Source organism: Bombyx mandarina, chromosome 22 (genome assembly GCF_030267445.1).
Source record: "Bombyx mandarina strain Sakado chromosome 22, ASM3026744v2".
NCBI lineage: Eukaryota > Metazoa > Arthropoda > Insecta > Lepidoptera > Bombycidae > Bombyx > Bombyx mandarina.
The window spans coordinates 9,374,151-9,397,120 of record NC_143228.1 but is presented as its reverse complement, the minus strand read 5'-3'; the positions used below and the strand labels follow the sequence as shown (position 1 = coordinate 9,397,120).

The following is a 22,970-nucleotide window of genomic DNA, read 5'->3' as shown; positions in this document are numbered from 1 at the left end:
TATTTCATCTAAACACATGTATTTTACACGAATAAAGCAACATCAACTAAACACGAACGACAACAAGTTAATTTTATTGTATGGGTATCTATTAATTAGATGTTAAAAATTTACAATGCCCTTTTTTATACAATGGGGAACCAAACGGATCAAGGCTAAGAAGCGTAACTTTATAAATTGCGGGGAGGTCTATTTAGAATAAACTCGAATTTTGTGACTAAATTAGGATAGGCCATTTTAGCAACGACAACATTAAGTAGCTTGCATATTAGTTCCTCAGTTAATTCGCGGAGCAGTTGTTAACCACGTACTGACACTTTGTTCTCCTATGTCGTCATATATTTTGATATAGTAACTGTATTATTTTAGTCAAAGATCCCTTTTTAAATGACTTCTGGTCATACAGTTTGCTTATTGCTATATACTAGGGTTGCTGTCATTGTGTGGCATGTGTGGTTTTATAATCGCAATAGCTTCAATCGCCGACTCGGCGTCCCGTGAGAGTGTGTTAGCCTGGAGAGATGCGGAATTTGTGTCTGATTCGTTATTGAGCGTTTGCTGATTTGAAGTTAGCACCTGGGCTGTGGTACGAGAGTCTGTCTCCTTCGAGTCGATTTTAACACTTCATACCCAACGTACAAGTGGAAGTGCGACGATTTCTTAGCGACCCACAAAAAAGGTAGTCACTACATATACTGGCAAACTAATGACCGGAAGTCACTTAAACACCGGATCTTGTCTTATATCCATATAATAATATGCTTGTCAGCTTGGTAGTGTTTAACTATCATACATTTGGCCTTAATAGTAATTGAATTAACAATTTTATGAATAAAATTGAATTGAAATAAAATTTGTTGTGTTTGTGTTACTGTGATAAGAAATTTTATTTGCGTTAAGTATTTGTGTAAGTTAAGTTAGTTTATTTGTGCGGAAAACTTTGAATATGAAAATATACTACAAATACGTGTACTATTAAAGAAAACGGTTCTCGTGTGAATTTTTGAGAGTGCATTTCATTTTCAGTAATAGTACAAAAGTGGCAATGTAATGACAAAATAATCACAATGTTAAATATTATAAAAAAAGGGCTGCTTAAAATGCGACAGAAAAGGACAAAATACGATTTAAGCTAACATTAGTTTTAATGCGTTTGTTAACTGTGGGGTAAATTAAAAAAAAAAAAACATTGCAATAAATATAATTCAATTTGTTTTAGGATTCCATGGTCAAATAGCAAAAAACGTGATGATCACAAATCCGTTATTCATCTAGTAACATTTGAGGTTTTAGAATTTTTAGAACATTAAGAACATTAAGAACATTTAATGAAAATTGTTTGGATTGAATTGGTTGTTGGTTATTGATTAGTTCGTTTTTGAATATTTGCTTAGAGTGAAAAACCAAGATTTTTTTAATTAAATTGTTGTATGGTTATTATAATACATGTGTCTTACAATTACACTTATTTTAGATTTAAAGAAAATATTAAGAATGTATTCTTAGTTGGAGGTTTCGTTATATAGGCGGTACATACTTGTAACAAATATGAGGGGCGTTGAGAAACAAACTTACAAACGGCACGTTCTTAAGAACTTAAAAATTTTTGATACTAATCTTTAAATTGTCAGTATACTGCCGTGCAGTTTTTTATTCGTCTGTTGTAATCAACCAATATTTAATAATTTTTTAATTTTTTAGTCAATATTATTATCATCATTAAAACAATAATTTTTTAGTCATCAAATTTTAAAAATAACAGTTAACCTTTTTTTTCCTATCTAAGCTGATAGCCTTGAGAGACTATTTCAGCGTAACCTTAACTAGTAGGTGAACTCACGGGACTTAAGCCTGACGACGTTGCTAACACGAACCCTAGCAAGAGCAGTGCTTCGCAGAATCTACCACGGGATCGGAAACACGACCCACTGAGAAGATCCGGCGAGAAACTCAGTGGGCTGTGTCTGAGGGTTATTTTACTCGTCGAGTCTTCGTCACAAGCGACAGGTTCGACGAGAACGATGACCGGAGTTAACCTAGCTCAGCCCAGAAGTCTTTAACACAATTATGGACGCGGATTCACGATTTGATGAGCCTTTTTGTCTGTCAAGTAGTAGACTGATAGTGAAGATATGTACAACTTCTCTAGGAACAAAAGTGTTTTGCGTAGCATCATCCAAATCTAAAAACAATGTTCTTCACTAATTTCAAACATAACATGTTCTAAAATTAACTAAAACCAATACCGGTAATAAGTAACGCGTTAATTAAATTGGCCGCGGTGACGGTGTGGCGATATTAAGAGTTCAGTTTTTTGCCATTTAACTATAGATCCTTTAGACTAATTAATAGGAAGGTTATACAACTCATATTGTAATGACAATAAAAAAAGTCTTTAACCAGCAACTAGAAATCAAACGGTCCCAGGTAAGACGTGAAAGACTATTTGAAATGTTAAGTTAACGATCTGCTTAATAATATTCAAAATAATTAGAGGATTTCATTGTTTACTGCATTGTTTCAGGAAGCATTTTTTTACGTTTCCGTTAAATCTCGTTGCTTATTTGACCTCAATATTTAGATTGTGGTTTAACGATTGATTTAAAATTAAGGCAAACATGACACTTACAAATACATAAATGCACCGCGCATTATCTAACCTTATTATTACTTTATCACGATTTAATTCTTCTTAATACTAGTAAACAATCTATAGTGTAACATTTATAGGTACTATACATTTTTAGGGCTCCACAGTCGAAACATTCAATGCTATAAATTAGTCACAATTCCATAAAGTCAGTGTTACTTTTTTTTATACATGATACGGAACATAGCTCGTTTTTATAGCATTATTTACAGAAATGCTGTTTCTTGGATTATTTATTGGGGTATTTGAGCGTTACTTTATAATAAGTACACTGTTTTGCACATAACAAACAAAGCTAGACTATTTCATCACACAATAATTATACATTCTTAAACATACACATTATGATCATTGATTCACTCTATCACTGAGTCTTTTTTACTTTTTCGTTCAGTTTTTTTAATATTCCTTACACTATTTACAATTTCCGAGCGAACGAGGAAGCATTTAATTCAAATATTAAAAATAAACATTGACCATTCAATACTTAACAGGAAGCTCTTTTGTAAATAATTTGAAATAGTATGGAAAACGTTAACAACAAACAAGTCTTTTGCATTTCGAACGTAGCACTGCTAAAGAGCAAACTTCTTTTAGTTCAAAAATCAGTCATGTGCGGCATGTACGTTCGCTCGATTTCCTGTCAGGGGGACGTCAGGGGGGGTGAAGACGAGTTGGGGGAAAACGGTGGGGACACGAGCGGCACCAGCTCTGGCTGGAGCCGCGGCCCGCGTCACACGGCCGGCTCCGGCGTTATCTCAGCGAACTTTACTTCGCGTCCGCGCCGCAACGATGCTGGCCTCCTGGGTGGACTGCGCTTGCGGGCTGGCGTTTGTAAACTTGCCGATGAAGACTGTGCGACCAATCGCGGAGGCTGATTGAGTCGTCCGAACGGTGACTGTCGGAGAAACTGTCGTGCTACCACTGGCTGCCAGTACGATGCCCCTGGTAATAAATTGGTAGTACATTAAATTATAATCAGCGTAACCGGTCAGTTCAGTATCGATTCTATTAACGGCTTATTTTTGTCCACTGTTGGAAATAGGCCTTTTTTTATTGCTTAGACGGGTGAACGAGCACACAGCCCACGTGGTGTTAAGTGGTTACCAGAGCCCATAGACATCCACAACGTAAATGCGCCACCCACCTTGAGATATAAGTTCTAAGGTCTCAAGTATAGTTACAACGGCTGCCCCACCCTTCAAACCGAAACGCATTACTGCTTCACGGCAGAAATAGGCAGGGCGGTGGTACCCACCCGCGCGGACTCACAAGAGGTCTTACCACCAGTAATATCCATCCAATATAATACCATAATCAGCGTAACCGGTCAGTTCAGTATCTATTCTATTAACAGCTTATTTTTGTCCACTGTCGGAAATAGGCCTCTTCTAAGGTACGCCACACGTCCCAATCCTGGGCCGTTCGTCTCTACCTACTACCGGATATGACCAGCCCATTGTCACTTCAACTTGTTTATGCTTTGGGTCATGTCGGTAACTTTGGTTCTTTGGCGTATCACTTCATTCCTGATACGATCCCTCAGAGAAACACAGAGCATAGCTCATTCTATGAGTCGCTAAGTGATTTTGAACTTTCGGACCAGCCCTGCCTTCATTCAGTGTAAGTCAGTAACCATTGCAGTTGCGTAATTGTGAGTTGTCATTTACGAATTCACTACAGTCCAAAATTGATTAACTTAAAACATCAGTTTATTGCAATTATTTACCTTGTATCTGACCCTTGGGTGCGGGGGTGCGAGCTCGCCAGGCAGCACTACGGAGACGTCCACGGGCACCTTCATGCACCGCGTCAACACTGGCAGACCGCGTCAGATGCAACGGTGTACCTTCTCGTTCGCCCGCCGCACCCAATCCTAAGCCTTCACTCACTGAGTATAGTTTGTGAGTAATGTCTTTACCTAGAATACGATGTGAGATCAAGGATTAAGAATTTTAATCAAAAAAAGCATAACGATGATACGATTGTCTTTTGGTTAATTGGTAAAAAGACATTTAATAATTTTTCGATACGAATATAGAAAAAAGTACAAGACAGCGGCTTGGCTCTGCCCCTGGCATTGCTGAGGTCCATGGGCGACGGTAACCACTCACCATCAGTTGGGCCGTGTGCTCGTCTGCCTACAAGGGCAATAAAAAAAAACAGTAGTAGCCATGAAAATTTAAGATGATGACTGCCTTTTATGTTATATTTAATTTTATTCTCATAATTAATTACAAGGTGAATGAACGAAACTTTTATCAATTAATCATTTTAACAAATTGTTTTATATATATTTTCATGTGATCTTAATATTTCCAAAGTTACAGTGCAGGGTTACCGGGCTTCACTAATCCAATCTGTGGGAAAATGAGTTTATTGTTTGCTTGTTTGTTACACGTCTTAATACTAAAACGACCCTCCTGATATTTTGCATACACGTTATGTGCGGTGCATAAAAGGAAATAATCGTAGGAAAAACAGGATTTCCAAGATACATATTAAATTTCTACATTAACGCAAGTAAAATTTATTTTATAATGCTACTTGTAAACACGATTACAACGAAAAATTTTAACTTTAGATCATTTACACTGGTGGTAGGACCTCTTGGGAGTCCGCACGGGTAGGTACCACCACCCCGCCTATTTCCGCCGTGAAGCAGTAATGCGTTTCGGTTCGAAGGGTGGGGTAGCCGTTGTAACTATACTGAGACCTTAGAACTTATACCTCGAGGTGGGTGGCGCATTTACGTTGTAGATGTCTATGGGCTCCAGTACCCACTTAACACCAGGTGGGCTGTGAGCTCGTCCATCCATCTAAGCAATAAAAAAATAAAATAAAAATTAGTTTTAACGATTTCAATATTTTCAATACGACTGTTTGTATGTGATGTCATTTCCATGTCAACAGAATCGATTCCATTTTACATTTACATAAAAATGTGTCGGTGTTACCAGGAGATGGATGTGTTGTTTATTGAAGGCTCCAACTCGAATGTTTGTTGAAGGACGAAAATAACTGACGTAACTACACACACGCTAAAAATATTTTCGTATACTGAAAGTGTTTTAAATTAAAAAAATATATATTTATAAGATTTAATCTATTTGTGGAATGAGCCCTGGAAACGCTGACATTTCTTTCAGAGTTTTAAAAGTACCCACAATAAAAAAATCAAAAATGTTCTGCGATTTAATCTGTACTAATATATAAATCTACAGTGGTTTTTACGGATGTTCCGTTATAACTACTAAACCATGCATCCGATTGACTTGAAACTTGGTATCCATGTAGAAAATACATGCACTTAATGGATAGGCTAATATTTATATGAGTATTGGATCCCTAATAATAATGACAATAAATAATAATGTTAATTTTAAATGCCTAGCGAAGCAGGCGAGTACGGCTGATTGGTTTATAATTATGAAGGTAATTCTTGGACATATCTAATAATATGTGTCGAACCGAAGAATTGGCAGTTAATTGGTTTTACCTTTAGACGGGTGAAATTATACGTAGCATACAAAAATATTATGCCATATATTCGTTTATCACCATCCTGAGCAATTATTCTCTCTTGTTTGAGGATTTAACGATCGATTCTCAAGCTGAGTGATAAGATTCAGTTTGATATAAGCATTATCGTGGGATAGGATGGTTCGCCCCAAACACAACTCTTTTAACAAATTATATGTATGTATGTGTTTTTATAATCAAGTTTTGTAAGCCGTAGCGTTTCGCAGTATTAATGATTAGTTTTATTTAAGTCGTGGTTTCATTGAATTAAGCAAAAACGCTGAATCATCGACCAACGTTCTCGACTTTAATCAGTGCGCGATTGTATCGGTAAATTGTTTTGTATGGGAGTTTTGTATTGCTCATTTGTAGCGGGGTCGTTTTACTGAAACCTACACTCTACGAACGTAACTATATATTTTATTTTTATCTTCATAAATTTTTATCACGAATAGGTAGGTAGGTAGTTAGATACATCATTTATTTCAAACGTTAGCTATGCTAATTTGATTTTTGATGAAATCGTCTTTTTTATTTATTTATTGCTTAGATGGGTAGACGAGCTCACGGCCCACTTGGCTAAATGGTTACCGGAGCGCATAGACATCTACAAAGTAAATGTCGCCACCTACCTGGAGATATGACTTCTAAGATCTCAGTTTTTACAGTACAACGGCTGCCCTACACTTCAAACCGAAACGCATTACTGCTTCACGGCAGAAATAGACAGACGTCCTACCACTAATAAAACGTCTGCGTAAAGCTCATCTCTGAAAACGACTTAAAAGTAACGCTCATGAATTAGGATGTTTTTAAAAAGTACCTACACAATATTGAAATTAGTTAGCGACGGTCTGACAAATATAAATGTTAATAAACATTAAAACACGCAGAAACAGTTTTATAATTAGATAATTAATAAGCCTACACTTTCGGAAGCCTTTAAAAAACAAATCCTTCGCTATTTATCTATTAAGTGAGGTTATATTGTTTGCAATTTTGTCAGTGTTATCTCGTTTGCGTCATGAATATGTTTTGATATCGCTAAAATATTGTGCGCTCATTCTAAGTAATTGCAATTAATTTTATGTTAACATAATATGGAAGGTTTTATCATAGCTTGTAATCCTCGGTGAATATGGAAGTTTTTTTCATATCAATATTATTAACTTTATTTTAATTTAAAAAAAAGTAAAAATAAATTGAATTTTTGCGTTTGTATTAGTTTTCATCATCTTTTAACTTTCAAAATGTTATCATCCGGGCGTAAAGAGTAAAGAAACAGCTCTATAAAACTATTAAATGGTACGATGGTTAGGGATGATTCTTATTGAATAAAAAGAAAAAATGGACGAGTTTAGGACTCCTCTAATAATAAGGGGCTACGGGGCTCCCTCTATAACAATGCATACTCATTCTAGGATGACATCGCTTTTATTTTAACTTCATATATTGTATTTATTAAAATGTTTAATAGATTTTATTTTATTTTTATTGCTTAGATCGGTGGACGAGCCCACAGACATCTACAACGCAAATGTCGCCATCCACTTTGAGATACGAGTTCTAAGGTCTCAGTATAGTTACAACGGCTGACCTACCCTTCAGACCGAAACGCATTACTTTAGGATTTGGAATTTGGGAATTTTCAATTGAAACGACATTGAATGCGATTTCTTGCTGCTTCTGATAATTATTCTTCTAGATAAAATTTCCCAGCTTAGAATAGTAGTAAATTAATCGAATATGCAATTTCGAAAAGGGCACATGTCGCATATTTTGTCAAACACGTTTTTTCATATACATGTAGTTTTGAGGCTTACCTACACCCATTTTATAATAATTCCAGTAATTTTCAATGGCTAATTAACACTATAAAATATATCTGAAAAGTTAATATTTTAAATTTTACACTGCTTTAGAAAATAATCAGTTTTTTTTAATTTCCTGAACATTTTACATTTTCAAAGATGTGCCCTTTTCGAAATTCCATATTCAATTATGTTGGTGAGTCAGTTGACTGATTAGATTGCTGAAGTGAATTGAAGATCGTCTTCGGGCTCACCTATGAGGCAGTCGAGCACGACCTTGAGTGCGGGGCGATGTCGCAGCACTCTCTCGAGGCGCATGCGCGGCCAACACACACACGTGGACACCTCCTCTGCGATCACCGTCACCTATGCATGTAAAAAATAAAACTTTTGTTATTGTTTTTGAGAAGGTGGGTGAATGAACTCTCAACCCTGGTGTCAATTTGTTACCAAGGTCAATGTACAGAAGAATACTAATGCCACCTACCTCCGTGAGGCTTTATGTCCTGACTAATTCGCAGCAAAAATGGGCAGAAAGGTGGTAGGTAACCTAACCGTGCGCGCTTACTTGCGGAAAGTACGCAAATTCAACATTTAAAAAAGTAACAAACGTAATGTATTATAGTTTTCTGATTGACTATGTGGTCTCATTTCACACACCTATTACGACACTAATCGGAATTAGGTTTAAACTATTCGTCATTTATACACAGTAGATAATTATCAAATAACCCTAAAATCGCTTATTCGACAACATTTTTTTTAGTAACAAAGTAATGATTGAAACCGAATACATATCACTCGTACTTGTAAATAATCATTATAATCAATATGTTAGTGCACATTAATATACACCATCGACTCTCGCAACATTCAAAAGGAAAATAATAAAATCTGAAGATAAAATATACAGGGGAATAAATATTATATTATATATATATATATATATTCAAACAAACACCTCAATAGAATTAATAATGTTTGTCCGTCTGTATTATACTACCATAAATGTCTCGGAAAGGACACACAAGAATCCACATATCGACGAATATGATGCGTAGTCGCGTGCCATTGTACGTCTCATTAGGTAATGGAAATGATAATGGAGTGTTAAACTACTAGGGGTGTGATATGTTATAATGCTTAATGTAATAATGATTACAGTGCAACGTCCCATACATATACTTCTATTGGATTCACGAATTATTCAGAAAGAATGACTAATAACTTTCGTTTTCGTTAGGTGAAAACAAGTTATTGATGTTATTTGACAGATAAATTCTCAAACCATCACGTTAACAATAATTGACAATATTCTTTCCGACGAAATAGCCTCAATTAAGTGTATACTTGATGCTCAAAGTTTAGTTGACGGGAAAACGAGACGTCCATTATAGCGTAGCCACCTGCTACCTTCCGGGCTCCACACGGAACCTTAACTTTGTACTTCCCATCGCAATAGGTAATTGAGCGTAATAAGTTTGAAAAGGTTTCCTTGTTTATGATTCTAGTTTCAAATATTAAGCGAGTTTCTTAGTCGTTTCTTTAGCATGAAATATCATTCTTACTCTATTAGTAGCTTTAATACTTAAAAAAATATCTTAGGGTTATAGAAAAGTGTCCCTAAAAAGGCAACGATCAGACTGATTAATACCATAATCATAGAAGTCCTAGTGGTGTAACACACTGTGAGCCCGCAAGGGTAAGTATCGCCATCCTTCCTATTTCTGCCGCGCTACTACAAATTCTCCCGTTTGGGCTGATAGAGCATCCGTTATGCAATTGTTTTAAATCTACAACTGCATTTTTTCAGGTTGTAATGTATAAACTAATCTGACTACTTAGTACTCGCGAGTGAGTCGCGAGGTAGTGCACCCATCTGGTTCATGGTTCATGCAATATGTCGGACGATAAAACAGCGTTGAATTTCATTTATTGCTGAAAGAAGCTGTTTATAAAATCCTTATATTCTTGTAAACGAGTAGCCTTTACAGTACTAAGTGACTGCTCAAATATTCGTTTTATCTGCACGACATGTGGATGCATTTACTGTTTTTTGAATGAAAAACAGTGTTTTATATAATAAAGAAAATTCGGAACAAACAAAGCACAAATAATTTTATTTGAATATATTAATCTATTCAACTATTTTTTTATGTAAACTATTATATTCATTAATATATTATTATAAAAATTAAAATTTATTAACATTTTCAGCTTTAAATTTCACTTTGGTAGTCAGTAGAGTTAATATAACATGTCAAGTTATTTTTGTCTTTTGTCGATTACTGAAATCTGGAGATTGATATCAACACATCTGAAGCCGAAAATAAATTATGATTTGAATATTTGATGAAAATTTGGATCCGTATAATATAATTCATGAGGTAATTTTTACGTGAATACGAGAATGCTGTATTCACGTAAAAATAATTTTGAATACACTTAATAGCTTTAAGTGTATTCAAGATTGTTTATTAACGTTATCTAATAGAAGATAAGATTGCTGACGTAAATACCTGGAATACGTCATCAGATTGCTCTCTGTTCGCTTCCCACTCCGGTGAGTCGACAAACTGATAGGGCTGTATGTAATGAAGATGCGTCTCATCGCAGCTAACTCGCAGTCTGTACGAAGGTTCAACATTTAATGGGTTTCTGACATGAATTATGCTCAAATATACGTCTTAATTTTTTATATAAAAATTTCAATGTTGTCGTTCGGTGTCTAAATATACGATAAACGTTATTAAATGAATGCAAATTCAGTTTTTAGTTACAGTTATTCATGTATTAATGCCATTGTTAACATCCTATTCTCAGCATTGTTCCTAGTACGAGCGAAAATTGCAACTAAATCTACGTAATAAGAAAATACAGCTTACTTTCCCTTTATAAGAATAGAGAGTCGTTCATCTGCTGGTGTTACATCCTCGACGGCGTATGCTTCACCCGGCTCGAGGCGGACTATGCGAGCCTCCCGCGTGAGTTCCTGGAAGTGTTTCTTGTTCACTTTCAGCGGCTTGAATAGCTTCAAATACAGGTCAGTCAGTTCCAGCGAAAGCGCCGGCGGAAGAAATCTGTTGCGAAAATCAACGACCACGGGTTACGTTTATTGTATTTAGTGTTCAAATATTTGTGAATTTGTGATACTTGCGTGGTGTAATTTTGAGGAAACTCAAAAATCAATACAGCTTCATGAGATTTTCGTTTTCTTCATCAAAATGTTAAGAAAGTGTTTACCGAATCATGCGCTGAATGACATTCAGCATTCAGCGTGCTTAGTGCCAATTTTTTAACGTTCTCGATAGCGTACAAGTTAATTGATGTAGCTGGAACGTTTTCCTACGTTTGCCGCTGGGGGCGCTGTTCCAAATGCCTACAAATTTGAGTTAACTTTTACGCTATCGAGAACGTAAAAACTCGCACTAAGCACACTGCACAAATGATAACGTGCATAAAACAAAATCAAACTTCGGTATTTCCTTTCAATAATTTTAAACGAAAATACGTAGGTACTATAATTTGTTTATTTGTTTACCTTATGATTAAGAAGACTGTGTGTAAAGAATTAACGAGCACAAGCGCTAGACTCCAAGCGAGGACGTCGGGTGCGCATACGTCCGCGCCTGCCCACATGCCCATGAGCACGGCGCCCGACGCCGCCAGGGCTCGCAGCACTAAGATGCTCTGTTTGAAGCTCTTCGGCGCGAGAAACGCCAGCGCGAAGCACAGATTTGCCGCCTGTCATTTATATGTGTATATCACTATATAGTATAAAATAAAGTCGCTTTTTCTGTCCCTATATCTGTCCCTATGTATGCTTAAATCTTTAAAACTACACAACGGATTTTGATGCGGTTTTTTTTAATATATAGAGTGATTGAAGAGGAAGGTTTATATGTATAATAACATCCATTAAACAGTGGAGAAACTAATAATAAATTACAGTTTCCGAAGCGAAGCGAGGGTGGGTCGCTAGTTTCATATAATATGTATATGTCGGAGAAGCCACAATTATTAACACCGTCGTCAGACAGACGAATAGGGTGATCGAGCTAAGAGAAATATTGAGTACACCAATCACGTGTGTTGTCTTAGAACAATTTAGATATCTTCTCTTGACGTTAGCAAACGAAAACGAATGACGGTTCTTAGGACGGAGGCACCACTCTTCAAGAAGGCTGGTTGGCAAGTGTCTAATGGCGTCTATGCGTCTCCCTCGACTAGGCTGCCGCGATCGTACTGCCATCTCTTGGGAATACGTTTTGTTTAGCTATCAAACTAATGATCGTCTCCGACATATACTTAAATAAATTACATGCGTCTTCCTGTAATGCTTATGAATTTGAAAAGTTGAATGGATATTTAAATGTTGCAATTGAGTGTACATATTTGACATCCAATCTTTTCTTTTAAGTTTCATAATAATCAATTAAGAAACACTGGCTATTTAAAGACTCATGCTATCACCTGAAAAAGATCCTGCTGAGCACTTGTCCATTTAGCGCAAAACCAGTGATTATTCTGATCGTCACCGGCAGTCGCGTTAAGTAGCTCGTAGTCTGTATCGAAGGTAGTGTTGAGTCTCGAGAGGTTGTAAGTAAGGGAGGCGTTAAGCCAGGATGAGGGCGCGGGCGGCGCCATGTTGTTGCGGCCGCGGCCCGCCGCCCGCGCGCCCTCGCCTCCGCCCTCACCACGCGGCGAGCGCTCGCTGCTTCCGCTGCGCTTCTCACCAGACGACACGAGACGATTTAGTTGAGCTCTCGCTTTAAGTATTACCAACTCCATCACCACGCTCTAAGACCAACTTTGCGTACGAGCCCCCAACTATCTGGAATAAATCGAGAGTGATGTCAATTTAAAATATGAATAATGAAGAAGACATTTATGAAATATTTGACGAATATGTATGATATTTACAATTTAATATCGATATGGTTCAAGTATATCGATACTTTTTTGAAATCGTAACGTTATTATGTATTTCGATAGCGTAGGCCTGGTGTAGCCGGCTGTAGCACTTCGTAGCTAGTTTCTATGCATTGCACGTTTTCCTGATATTACTTTTTCACTGTCTGTTGGCCATAAATTTTCCGGAACAAAATATGTTACATTAATGTTGTTTTTTTATAATAGACATATATAATAATAAGGTAAAAGTTTAAATGAATTTTTGCACTATAATGTAGTCATGAAAAAATTACTTCCGCATTTGCGGAATAAATAATAGTATAAATACTCCTTGTTTATTGCTTTAGATGAGTGGACGAGGTCACAGCCCACTTGACGTTAAGCGGTTACCGTAGTCCATAGATATCTATAGCGTAAATATCTCCACCCACCTTGAGACATAAGCAGTTTATACAATACAATGGCTGCCCCACCCTTCGAAACCATATAAACCCATCTAAGCGACAAAATAAAAAAAAATAAAAAAAAAACCGAAACGCATTACATCTTCACGGCAGAAATAGGCAGGCTACCCGCGCGAATTATAAGAGTGCCTCCAGTAATTACGCAAATTATAATGTTTTTGACACGATGTTACTCCTTCACCGTGGAAGTGAATCCCGAACATTTATTAAGTACGTATTTTATGAGAAAAATTGGTACCTGCTTGCGGGCTTCGAACACCGTTGCATCGTTTGATACGAATGGACCGGGCGTCTTATCCTTTAGGCCAGGTTTGGGCAAATGGCAAATGGCAAAAGGTAGAATTTTGTCTGGGCCGTGACGCATTGTATATATTATTATTAAAACACAAATATTAGTTTTTAAGTAATATTAAAAAAAAAACTATTTGGCCCGAGGTTAAATTTTCATTTGCAATGTGGCCCGACTCTCACAATATTTGCCCGCCCCTGCTTTAGGGCATATTGTACTTAATATATTATATAATTATTATTTTTCATATTCACATTCAATAATTAATTAAAAGAATGTTTTCGTTTATTGTTCTCAAAGGAAGGGCGGGGAAACTCTCGCGGGATTTATTATCGTCACATCAGCACATTTGCATGTAATTGCATTGCCCGAAGCTCCGCGGACGGGAAACTCCCCGTGGACACAAGATATTACGTACGGGTGTGGTCTAAACGGGCCAAACAGTTGTAAACATCAACGCGTATTTAATATTCCCATCTATAATATTTTTTGGGCTATGCTTTAACATTATTTCGACGTTGTGATATTTATAATAACACTGTTGATAAGTGGTAGTGTGAGCTTGAAATGATTATTATTAAAATGGTACTTATTGCTGGTGGTGGGACCTCTTGTGAGTCCGCGCTGGTAGGTACCACCACCCTGCTTATTTCTGCCGTGAAGCAGAAATGCGTTTCGGTTTGAAGGGTGGGGCAGCCGTTGTAACTATACTTGAGAACTTAGAACTTATATTTCAAGGTGGGTGGCGCATTTACGCTGTAGATGTCTATGGGCTCCAGTGACCACTTAACACCAGGTGGGCTGTGAGCTCGCCCTCCCATCTAAGCAATAAAAAAAAATTATTGATGCAACAGCGAGTTCCGATCTGAAGAGCATTATCTCACTGTCACAGAATCTTCGACCGACAGAGGCTCGAATAACTTTGAGAAGCGACGTTTATGTTAAATTGCCTATGTGATTCGGTAACCGCATAATATCGAATGTACCGTGAGATGGTTGTTATTAAACCTTTCGATGTTTCTTATTTATGTTTGCTTCAAGAAAGTTTTCTGAAGGAAAAAGAAAACGAAGTTTCTGTAACGAAAATCTTGTATGTTTTTATTCCCTTTTATTTGGACGAGTCAATAACAGCTCAAAGCTGTTTTAGCTTTGGCAAATTTAATATTTCGCAAAACTATAAAAATGAAAATATTCGAAACGTCTGGAACTCTTACATGTTTGCGAGACAAAATAATAAATATAACACAAAGATACGACTGTACCAAAATGTAACGATATATATTCTTGAAATGTGCATTTTCGTAAATAATAAAATTTAGTTAGAATCGAGTCGAAACGATTTTCTGTGATTACAATACAACACGCGTATTATTTTATGTGGCGCTATATTTTTTGGCCAATAATATAGTTAAAAATTAAAAAAAGTTAAATAGTTGTGACTGGCCGTCATATAACTTAATCTAATCATTTCCAAATAAATGGCATTAGCTATACCAGAATCTCACGCATGATTTCCAATTTAAGAGACAAGTTAAATTTCATTCACACATGAAAAAAAAACTAAGTTATATTATTTTCTACATAAACGCTTAATTAACTGAATTATAATGCTTTGAAAATGTGGTTCTCATACGATAGCCTCGTCTTTCACCTGATAAGCAAGATAGATTGCTGTGGATATGTATCGCGACCTAAAATCGTACCCATATTTAATTTTGGTCCGCCAAATGAATCATACACAAAATCATTGTAAAATTTAATATCAAAAAGTTAATATTGTTCTTATTTTTCTCATTCTCGTATTATATCTTTGTTTTGTATGGAGATTGTTAAGGTACAAAAAATAACGAATCCGTTTTAAAGTTTTAAATGATTTTTGAAATAGCCTCACGATTGTAGTTCAGAAATACTTTCACAGTATTAAAAACAAAGTGCATTGCTTTTAAATGAACACATGAAAGTATTCAGTAGTGAACTTCGTACGTGTTCTGAATATTCTTAGGACAGTAAGAGAGTAAGTGATTCTGGAAATTCTCGTTTTCCAAGCTCCTTCGAAAGAAAACACAAGCAAACCTTTTCTTGTAAATGTTGCAGACAGATGACCGCTCTTTCAATTCAACTGATGTAGAACGATTATTGGAATCAAAAGACCTCTAACAACGTGCATGCCCTCATTCACCTTGAGACACGATACTAAAATATCAATTGCATTTCCAGAACGGTTGATTCAGTATTGCTAGAAAAGGCAAGGTTTTGGCAGACTCATATGTGATTCTGAAACATGATCTAGTTTCAGTTCTGAAGATAAGAACCCAGGCGTAAAGCATTAAGGGAATTAGGTATGTAATAACAATTATTGCATAGTGTATGAACAAAAAAAAAACTTATATCAGTGCTTGATACATGAGCATATTTTCAAATTTATCGAAGTTTTTTCGAAGAATTCGGTTTCTTTGGCAGGAGTGTAATTTGTGATTCCTTCCAAAACTTTGGGAAAGTATTGCTAGATAATAATTGATTCAGAATATGACAAATAATGGGAAGGATTTGGTCCAGGATAGGAAGGATCATATTACAGGTGATACAATCATTACCAACTGCATTGGAGGTTATAGATAATATGCTATATGTAATAGTTTGGTTTAATATCTTTGAATCAATTGTTCTATCGAAATGGGACAACGCACAGAAATATTGATTAAATGAATCAATATGCGAATGTGAAAGATGAGAATCATGTTGTGTTTTTTTCCAATCCCCAATGATCTAAGAAATTTCCAGACTTTAGCAAATGTAGATCTTAGACTTTATTTATTACATTTAAAAAAAAGCAATTATTTGAAATCGAATAACGAAGCAAAAGCCACTTGATAGACAATTATATATTTTTTGCAATTTAAAGCCAAGCAAGATAAGCAAAGCAATAGACAAGCAAAATAAGAAGTGAATATTGCAATACAAGAAAGTAACCAGTACAAAAAAGTTGTACACAGAAAGATGTAGAATTAAATCAGACGCGCGAATTTATTGTTGGTACATATACATATCTTTATTCGAATATTCAGTATTTTTTCGAAGTCAGTATTTTTGTGCTACATGATTTATGTATTGGTTATTATTCTGTTGTATTAAAACAATCAATCACGCGAGAAAAGGAAAGAAATACTCCTCCATTTATGCTAGCACATGGCATCAATCAAAGTATTGTTTTGCCATCTCATGAGATTAATTGTAAGCTGACATATATAATTATTTATTATAGTTTATATTGTGTTTTTAAATGTCGTTATTATAAATATAAATATATATTATAGCATATAATAATAATAATAATTCTTAACATTAGAAGCACATATTCGAATATTTATAAATTCAATTATCCGTTTATACTTCTATAATATTTTTTTAAAACATTATAAATGTGAAATTTTGTAAGTTTAGATGTTTGTTACTCATTTCACGCGAAAATCGTTGTGCAGCTTTCGATGAATATTCGCATAAAGACAGTTCATAACCTACACACACATACTGCATTGACAGCGACGTCTTTAACGGCCGTCTGGTGTAGTGGTAAGTGACATGGTCACTACACAAGGGGGTCGCGGGTTCGAATCCCGCCAAGGGAGGATATTTGTATGATCTCCGTTATCTGGTACCTGTAACACAAGTTCTTTACGAACTTATCACGGGACCAGTTAACGTGGCGTGTATTAAAAAAAAAAAAAAAAAACTGCTATAATAAAAGCGACAGTATGTTCCTGATTCCTGCAAGCTGATTCCTAATTTTACGCACCAATTGATCTATAAATCGACTGGTAGTTTATGGATCAGACAGTAGCGTAAGCAAATATTTATCCCGATCAAATGCAACGTGTTTCAATCTTTATGAATAACAAATTTAACGCGAGTGAAACAACAGGACAAGTCTAGTAATAAATATGTATCACAAATATAGAAGCGCCATCTTTTGGGATATTATAAATTTTAATAAATATTAGGTCTAGAAATTATAGCCCTCATAAGCGAATCACGAAGAACAAGACGAATAGCTATCGAAATACGATAGCAAATAGCATACATATTCATATACACGCGTTTTTTTGCACAAAGTAAATTCGTTTTCATGATTTGCGTTAATTACGGAGAATCATATTAAAGTTCGTACTTTGAAGAGATGTAACGTCATTAATAGTACTTACAAACTTTAATAGACTCTTTGTTGAGATCGATTTTCAGACGTTGGAGATAAAAAAACAGTTTGTACTCGAGACTGTTAAATGTTATAACCTTGAAATATCATCAACAAGAATAGTATTTTAAAATTTATATTATGAATGCGGTCGATGAACTAAATATTTGCATTCGAGCGTCATATTTCCAAGATGTGGCTCAATAAGTTATTTGTAAGTTGGATGCTTGTGAATGTACATAAGTACAATACTATTGCAGGGGCCCGCTGGCACTCGAGGCAGCCAAGGCGACGGATTGTCGCGACTACAACGCCGGAAAATATCCTCTTACTCATCAAATACTGGCAAACTCCTTTCTTATTGTATGTGAAATTAATACAGGAACTAGTGGTCCCGTAATAGTCGAAATTCGACAATAATTAATTGAAATTATAAGTTTGAACATTATTAAGGTTCTATTGTCAAAAACTAATATTATTATACTTCTATAGCCGTACTCGCCCGCTTCGCTGGGTATTTAAAATTAACATTATTATTTATTGTCATTATTATTAGGGAGTCCAACACTCATTTAAATATTAGCCTATCCATTAAGTACATGTATTTTCTACACGGATACCAAGTTTCAAGTCAATCGGATGCATGGTTCAGTAGTTATAACGGAACATCCGTAAAAACCACTGTAGATTTATATATTAGTATAGATAATCACAGATTTCGCCAAGAATACATTATAGACAAATAATATTAAAGATAAACAACATTAATCTATTCTCAATTTGACCACAGACTTCATGCAATAGCAAAAGTTTGACAATAAACAAAGAGTATAAATATTTAAGTGTATGTATCAAATACAAGTAGTGTGTGTAATTATAAATGCACAATTTATAAAAAATATTAGCATTCTGCATTCCTTCTCTATATTCTCTATAAGTGTGGGAAATTTCATACTGCGCAATTTTCGTAAAAAGGGGTACAAAGTTTTTGCTTCACGTATTAACATATAGATACTTGCACGACACGATAACGTCTATACGAAATAGTTTTAAGTTGTTTTACCTAACGAAACGTAACACGGAAATGCAAATGATTAAGGTTCACGTTCATCATCGTAGGACGCGCCTTTGCAAGCTTGTGTTTCATGATATTTTTTTCTGTGCCGGTAAATAAATGATTAAATTATTGGAGCGTGCTTTTGTCTACAAATTTTGTAGACGTTATATTTTGTCGATGTTAATGATTTTTTTGCTGACTGTAAGTGGTATTGGGAACTCACACGTACCTATAGGTACCATATGCCACCTACTTCTGCTGTGAAGTTGAGATTTTTTTTTGCTGACCGTAACTGGTATTGGAAACTCACACATGTAGATACCATATTCCACCTATTTCTGCTGTGAAGTTGTGATTTTTTTAGGTTTGAGATTGTGATTTTTTTTAGGTTTGAAATATGGCACAGCAATTTTTGTTTCTATACATTGCACTGATGTTTGAACAAGACAACATGGTTACCGGAACCTACGACGTCACAACTTGAACATCTTCACTCAGCCTGAGTATTTAACAGTATCCCACCCTTGAAACTGGAATGCTCGACTGCTTTACAGCAGAAATAGGCTAGGTGGTTGTACTGTTAAAGCTGACACCTTAGAACTCATATCTCAAGGTAGGTGGCGTTATTTACGTCGTAGATAATCACTTTACATCAGGTGGGCGTCAGCTCGTCCATCCACCCAAGCAACAAATAAATAAAAAAGTGGTGGTACCTACACGTGTGGGCTTGCGATACGCCTGCTACCTATAAATGCCAGTTCGTCATCGCAGTATGCTTAATAATACGAAGAGAACGCCGCTGCCTATTCTCCGGTGAATACTTAATTGCCTTGTAAGATATTCACGGGAAGACATGAATTGACGGTATTCAACATCAGCCAGTATAGATTACAAATTGTAACTTTAACCTTTTAACCTCACGCTCAAGGCAGATGGTAACATTTATATTTTGATGTCTATGGGCTCCGGTAGCTGCCTAAAACGTGAGCGTGGCTGCTGATATAGAACAACAATAAAACATCTGATGAGTAACAGTAGATTGTATGCATTAACCTTGCTACGTCGTGTCCTAAATGAACCGATGTATTGACAAAACAAAACGAGCGATAACTCCCGTCGCAACCACGTTTCTGTCGATTTGATATTCAATTAATTACATGTATTGAACACATCAGCGGCTATTCAGTTATTAAATGCAGTCTATATGGGATGTCCATTTTTCATTGACTAAAATGTTAGTGTTTAGATGCTATGAACATAATTTGGAATTGAATCGGTAATCTAGCTAGTACTAGTATTCTATTACTACTACTAATACTAGTAATCAAACTATTATTAGTAATCTATTTATTTCAATAAGTAATTTAATGAGTTTTTTATTTAAAAAAAACACTCACTGGATGCCCTTCTGGCCGTCGGTAAATGTTGAACTTTACTATTTCTATAACTGTTCTGTTATCTGTTATGTACTGTTATCAGTGGAATGGGCTAGCATAATCTTTAGAAGAAAAGCAATAAGTAAATAAATAAAACTAACAACTATATTAACCTAGAAATTAGATGTGGCTACCTAGCCAAACAGAAATGCTACTTAATAAAATGAATTGAAGTGCTTTAATAAAGATGTTTTTTGATGAGTGATGGCCATTTCACATTTTCACCTGATTGAAATTGATGAGGGTAAGCCACAGACGGCTCTCAGGATGACGTCATTCATCTTGAAATAGAAAATGAGTTGGTTAGAATCGAATTCTTGTACGAAATCGAATTTATAATTTAGACTAATAAAAATCGTAGTTTTCAAAGATATAGAACTCAGTACGATAATTTCTTACTGGTAGTAGGACGAAGTAGCTACCCATTTGGGCTCACATTATGCTGTAGGTACTATGCATAAAATCTTGCCAGATCAAGGTATAATTAACGTTAGATATAATCCAAATTACACAGAAATTTATTTTCTATTGTTGATGTGCTCACTTCTTATTTTCTGTAATTTGTCTTCCTCCTACATACATAGGTATCCGGCGTATTTATAACGAACAGTAAATAAAATTGAAAGATTCTTCGTGTAGAAAATACTAATGAAACAATGAATGCGTTAACATTTATTAAAGTCTCCATGCGTAATTCAAAAATATCTACAGCACGAATGTTACTTGTTTATTTACTTATAGCTATTTATCTTATGCACTTACTAAAAGTAATATAGTCCCGTCAAAAAAAAAAACACAATAATAACTTTCATGTGAACTTCAACATATTGAATGTTGCAATATCGAATGAGTACTGTCGTATTCTGTAACGCGAGATTGATGACGGCAGCCAAAGGCTTTTCGGCTGCCTGATAAGCTCTGCCCGATATTGCGTGTCGACTCAAAAGTCACGACCATTTACTAATGTAATTTTGGATTTTATCGACGTTCACGGGCTAATATTACATACAAGAACGTCTTTTTATTTATTTCGAATATGAATCAGTAAAATTTAAACGTAGTTCCACTACTTTAAATAATTTTGAACCACTAGTTCGCAAAAATTATTTGTCAAAAGGCTTGTTTATTAGCAGACCCACAAAAAAATAAATGTGTATATTTCAAACAAACACGTGAAACGTACATTACGATTTTATGCATAAAGCTCTTTCTTTATTCAGGTAAATGATTGAATATGAAAGGTTAAGTTATAAATAGCAAAAAAAAAACAGGACACTACGAGTTTAGTAAAAATGATACATTGAAAAGGCAGTGGTATTTTCTTTTCTCAGCACTGCTATGTTTGTTGAGATGTATGTTGGTACCTTATCGACCCCGAAATCGCAGCGTCTATAACCAGCATGCAGCGGTGTGAGATGTGAACGGCCGCTCACCTGAGCAGCTTAAAACGCGTCTTGTCTCTCCACCCACTTGTAGCGATACCAAGTACAGCTCGTCGTCTCTCAAGGAACGTCCGCATATCTCGCACTCTCATGCCGTACCATCATAAAGCACCACAACACGAGCGAACGCGGCGTGCTGGACTCATATTAAGTAGCGTAGCTCACGTGGGGAGGCGCAGACGACGCTCGCGAGGATGGAGCTTAGCGCCGCGCGGCACTACTGACTGGCTGGCGGCTTGCTCTCGGCGACGGGCGCGGCGCCGTCGTACGCAAGCGCGCTCTCGCCGCTCGTTTCCCTCTCCTACCCTTATTCCCATCTCGTTACGTACTACTTAGATATTATCAATAAAATTATGGTACGACACCAACCCCACCGATACCCAAACGTTAATTGTTTTGCTCATCGATCACATCACAGGTAAACGACAAGTAAATAATTCTTATTGTTTAATATAACAACATTTAACTACAATATTTTTTAGTTAGGTACTGTATCGAAAAGCATAAATAACACTAATATATAACATTCAGTTTCTATTAAACGTCATTTGCGTTATGACTTTCGAAATACAGGCAATGCTCCAGGAAATTGTGAGCCAACGAAAGGCCTTGATAAATCACTGAAAGCACATTTGGATACAGAGCTCAAAGTGATTAATTCTTCGAAATGCAAAATACTTTCCTTATTATTTTAAAGGTCTTTTTCCTTATTATTTTAAAGGTCACTTTACGTAAACCGTATACTGTGAAAATTATGTAATTTTGTTTAGGATTTTGTCACGTTTCAAATGATAAGCATTTTATTTAGGTATTTATAAATATTTTCGAGATACTACGCCGCGGTGATCCTCAACTGTTTTTATTTATTGCTGCGATGGATAGAAAACTCACGGCCGACCGAGTGTTAAGGGATAACCGGAGCCCATAGACATCAAGCACATTAATGTCACCACCCATCTTAAGACAAGAGTTCTAAGTCTCAAGTCTCAGTTTAACAATACAACCGCTGTCACACCCTTCGAACCGAAACGTATTACTGCTTTACGGCAAAAATAGGTAGACGTCCTGTCTATTTCAAGAAGATTTACTCTATAGGTTAGGGACAGCCGTTGTACAATTCTATGCACTCCATCGACCACTTACGGCTAGAGGGGCCGTGAACATGTATTACCATAAACAGCATAGGAGGGGCGCCC

The 22,970-nt window shown here is 35.9% G+C and overlaps 1 protein-coding gene across 3 annotated transcripts; it reads right to left on the bottom strand.

Moving 5' to 3' along the window:
- Window positions 1-902: 902 nt before the first annotated feature.
- On the bottom strand, window positions 903-22,055 carry LOC114244794 (popeye domain-containing protein 1). 3 transcript variants are annotated; one of them, XM_089737085.1, is made up of 9 exons: window positions 21,697-22,055; window positions 20,558-20,613; window positions 12,457-12,817; window positions 11,525-11,727; window positions 10,869-11,063; window positions 10,503-10,611; window positions 8,238-8,349; window positions 4,380-4,571; window positions 903-3,595 (listed from the first exon to the last, which is right to left on the bottom strand). In XM_089737085.1, the coding sequence occupies exons 3-9, from the start codon at window positions 12,772-12,774 to the stop codon at window positions 3,384-3,386; spliced, it is 1,341 nt and encodes a 446-aa protein (XP_089593211.1). In that variant the 5' UTR covers window positions 12,775-12,817; window positions 20,558-20,613; window positions 21,697-22,055; the 3' UTR covers window positions 903-3,383. The 3 variants fall into 3 exon arrangements, with proteins under 3 accessions (XP_089593211.1, XP_028032498.2, XP_089593210.1); XM_028176697.2 differs by lacking the exon at window positions 20,558-20,613 and having other exon boundaries at window positions 21,697-22,053; XM_089737084.1 differs by lacking the exon at window positions 20,558-20,613 and having other exon boundaries at window positions 21,766-22,052.
- Window positions 22,056-22,970: the final 915 nt, after the last annotated feature.

Excerpts from the sequence above, each read along its gene's own strand:
- LOC114244794 (XM_089737085.1), bottom strand. The coding sequence starts at position 12,774 with ATGGAGTTGGTAATACTTAAAGCGAGAGCTCAACTAAATCGTCTCGTG. Across the intron at positions 11,728-12,456 it reads CTCAGCAGGATCTTTTTCAG|GCGGCAAATCTGTGCTTCGC; the intron begins GTGATAGCATGA and ends TATAAATGACAG. Across the intron at positions 11,064-11,524 it reads ACAGTCTTCTTAATCATAAG|ATTTCTTCCGCCGGCGCTTT; the intron begins GTAAACAAATAA and ends TTTTCGCAACAG.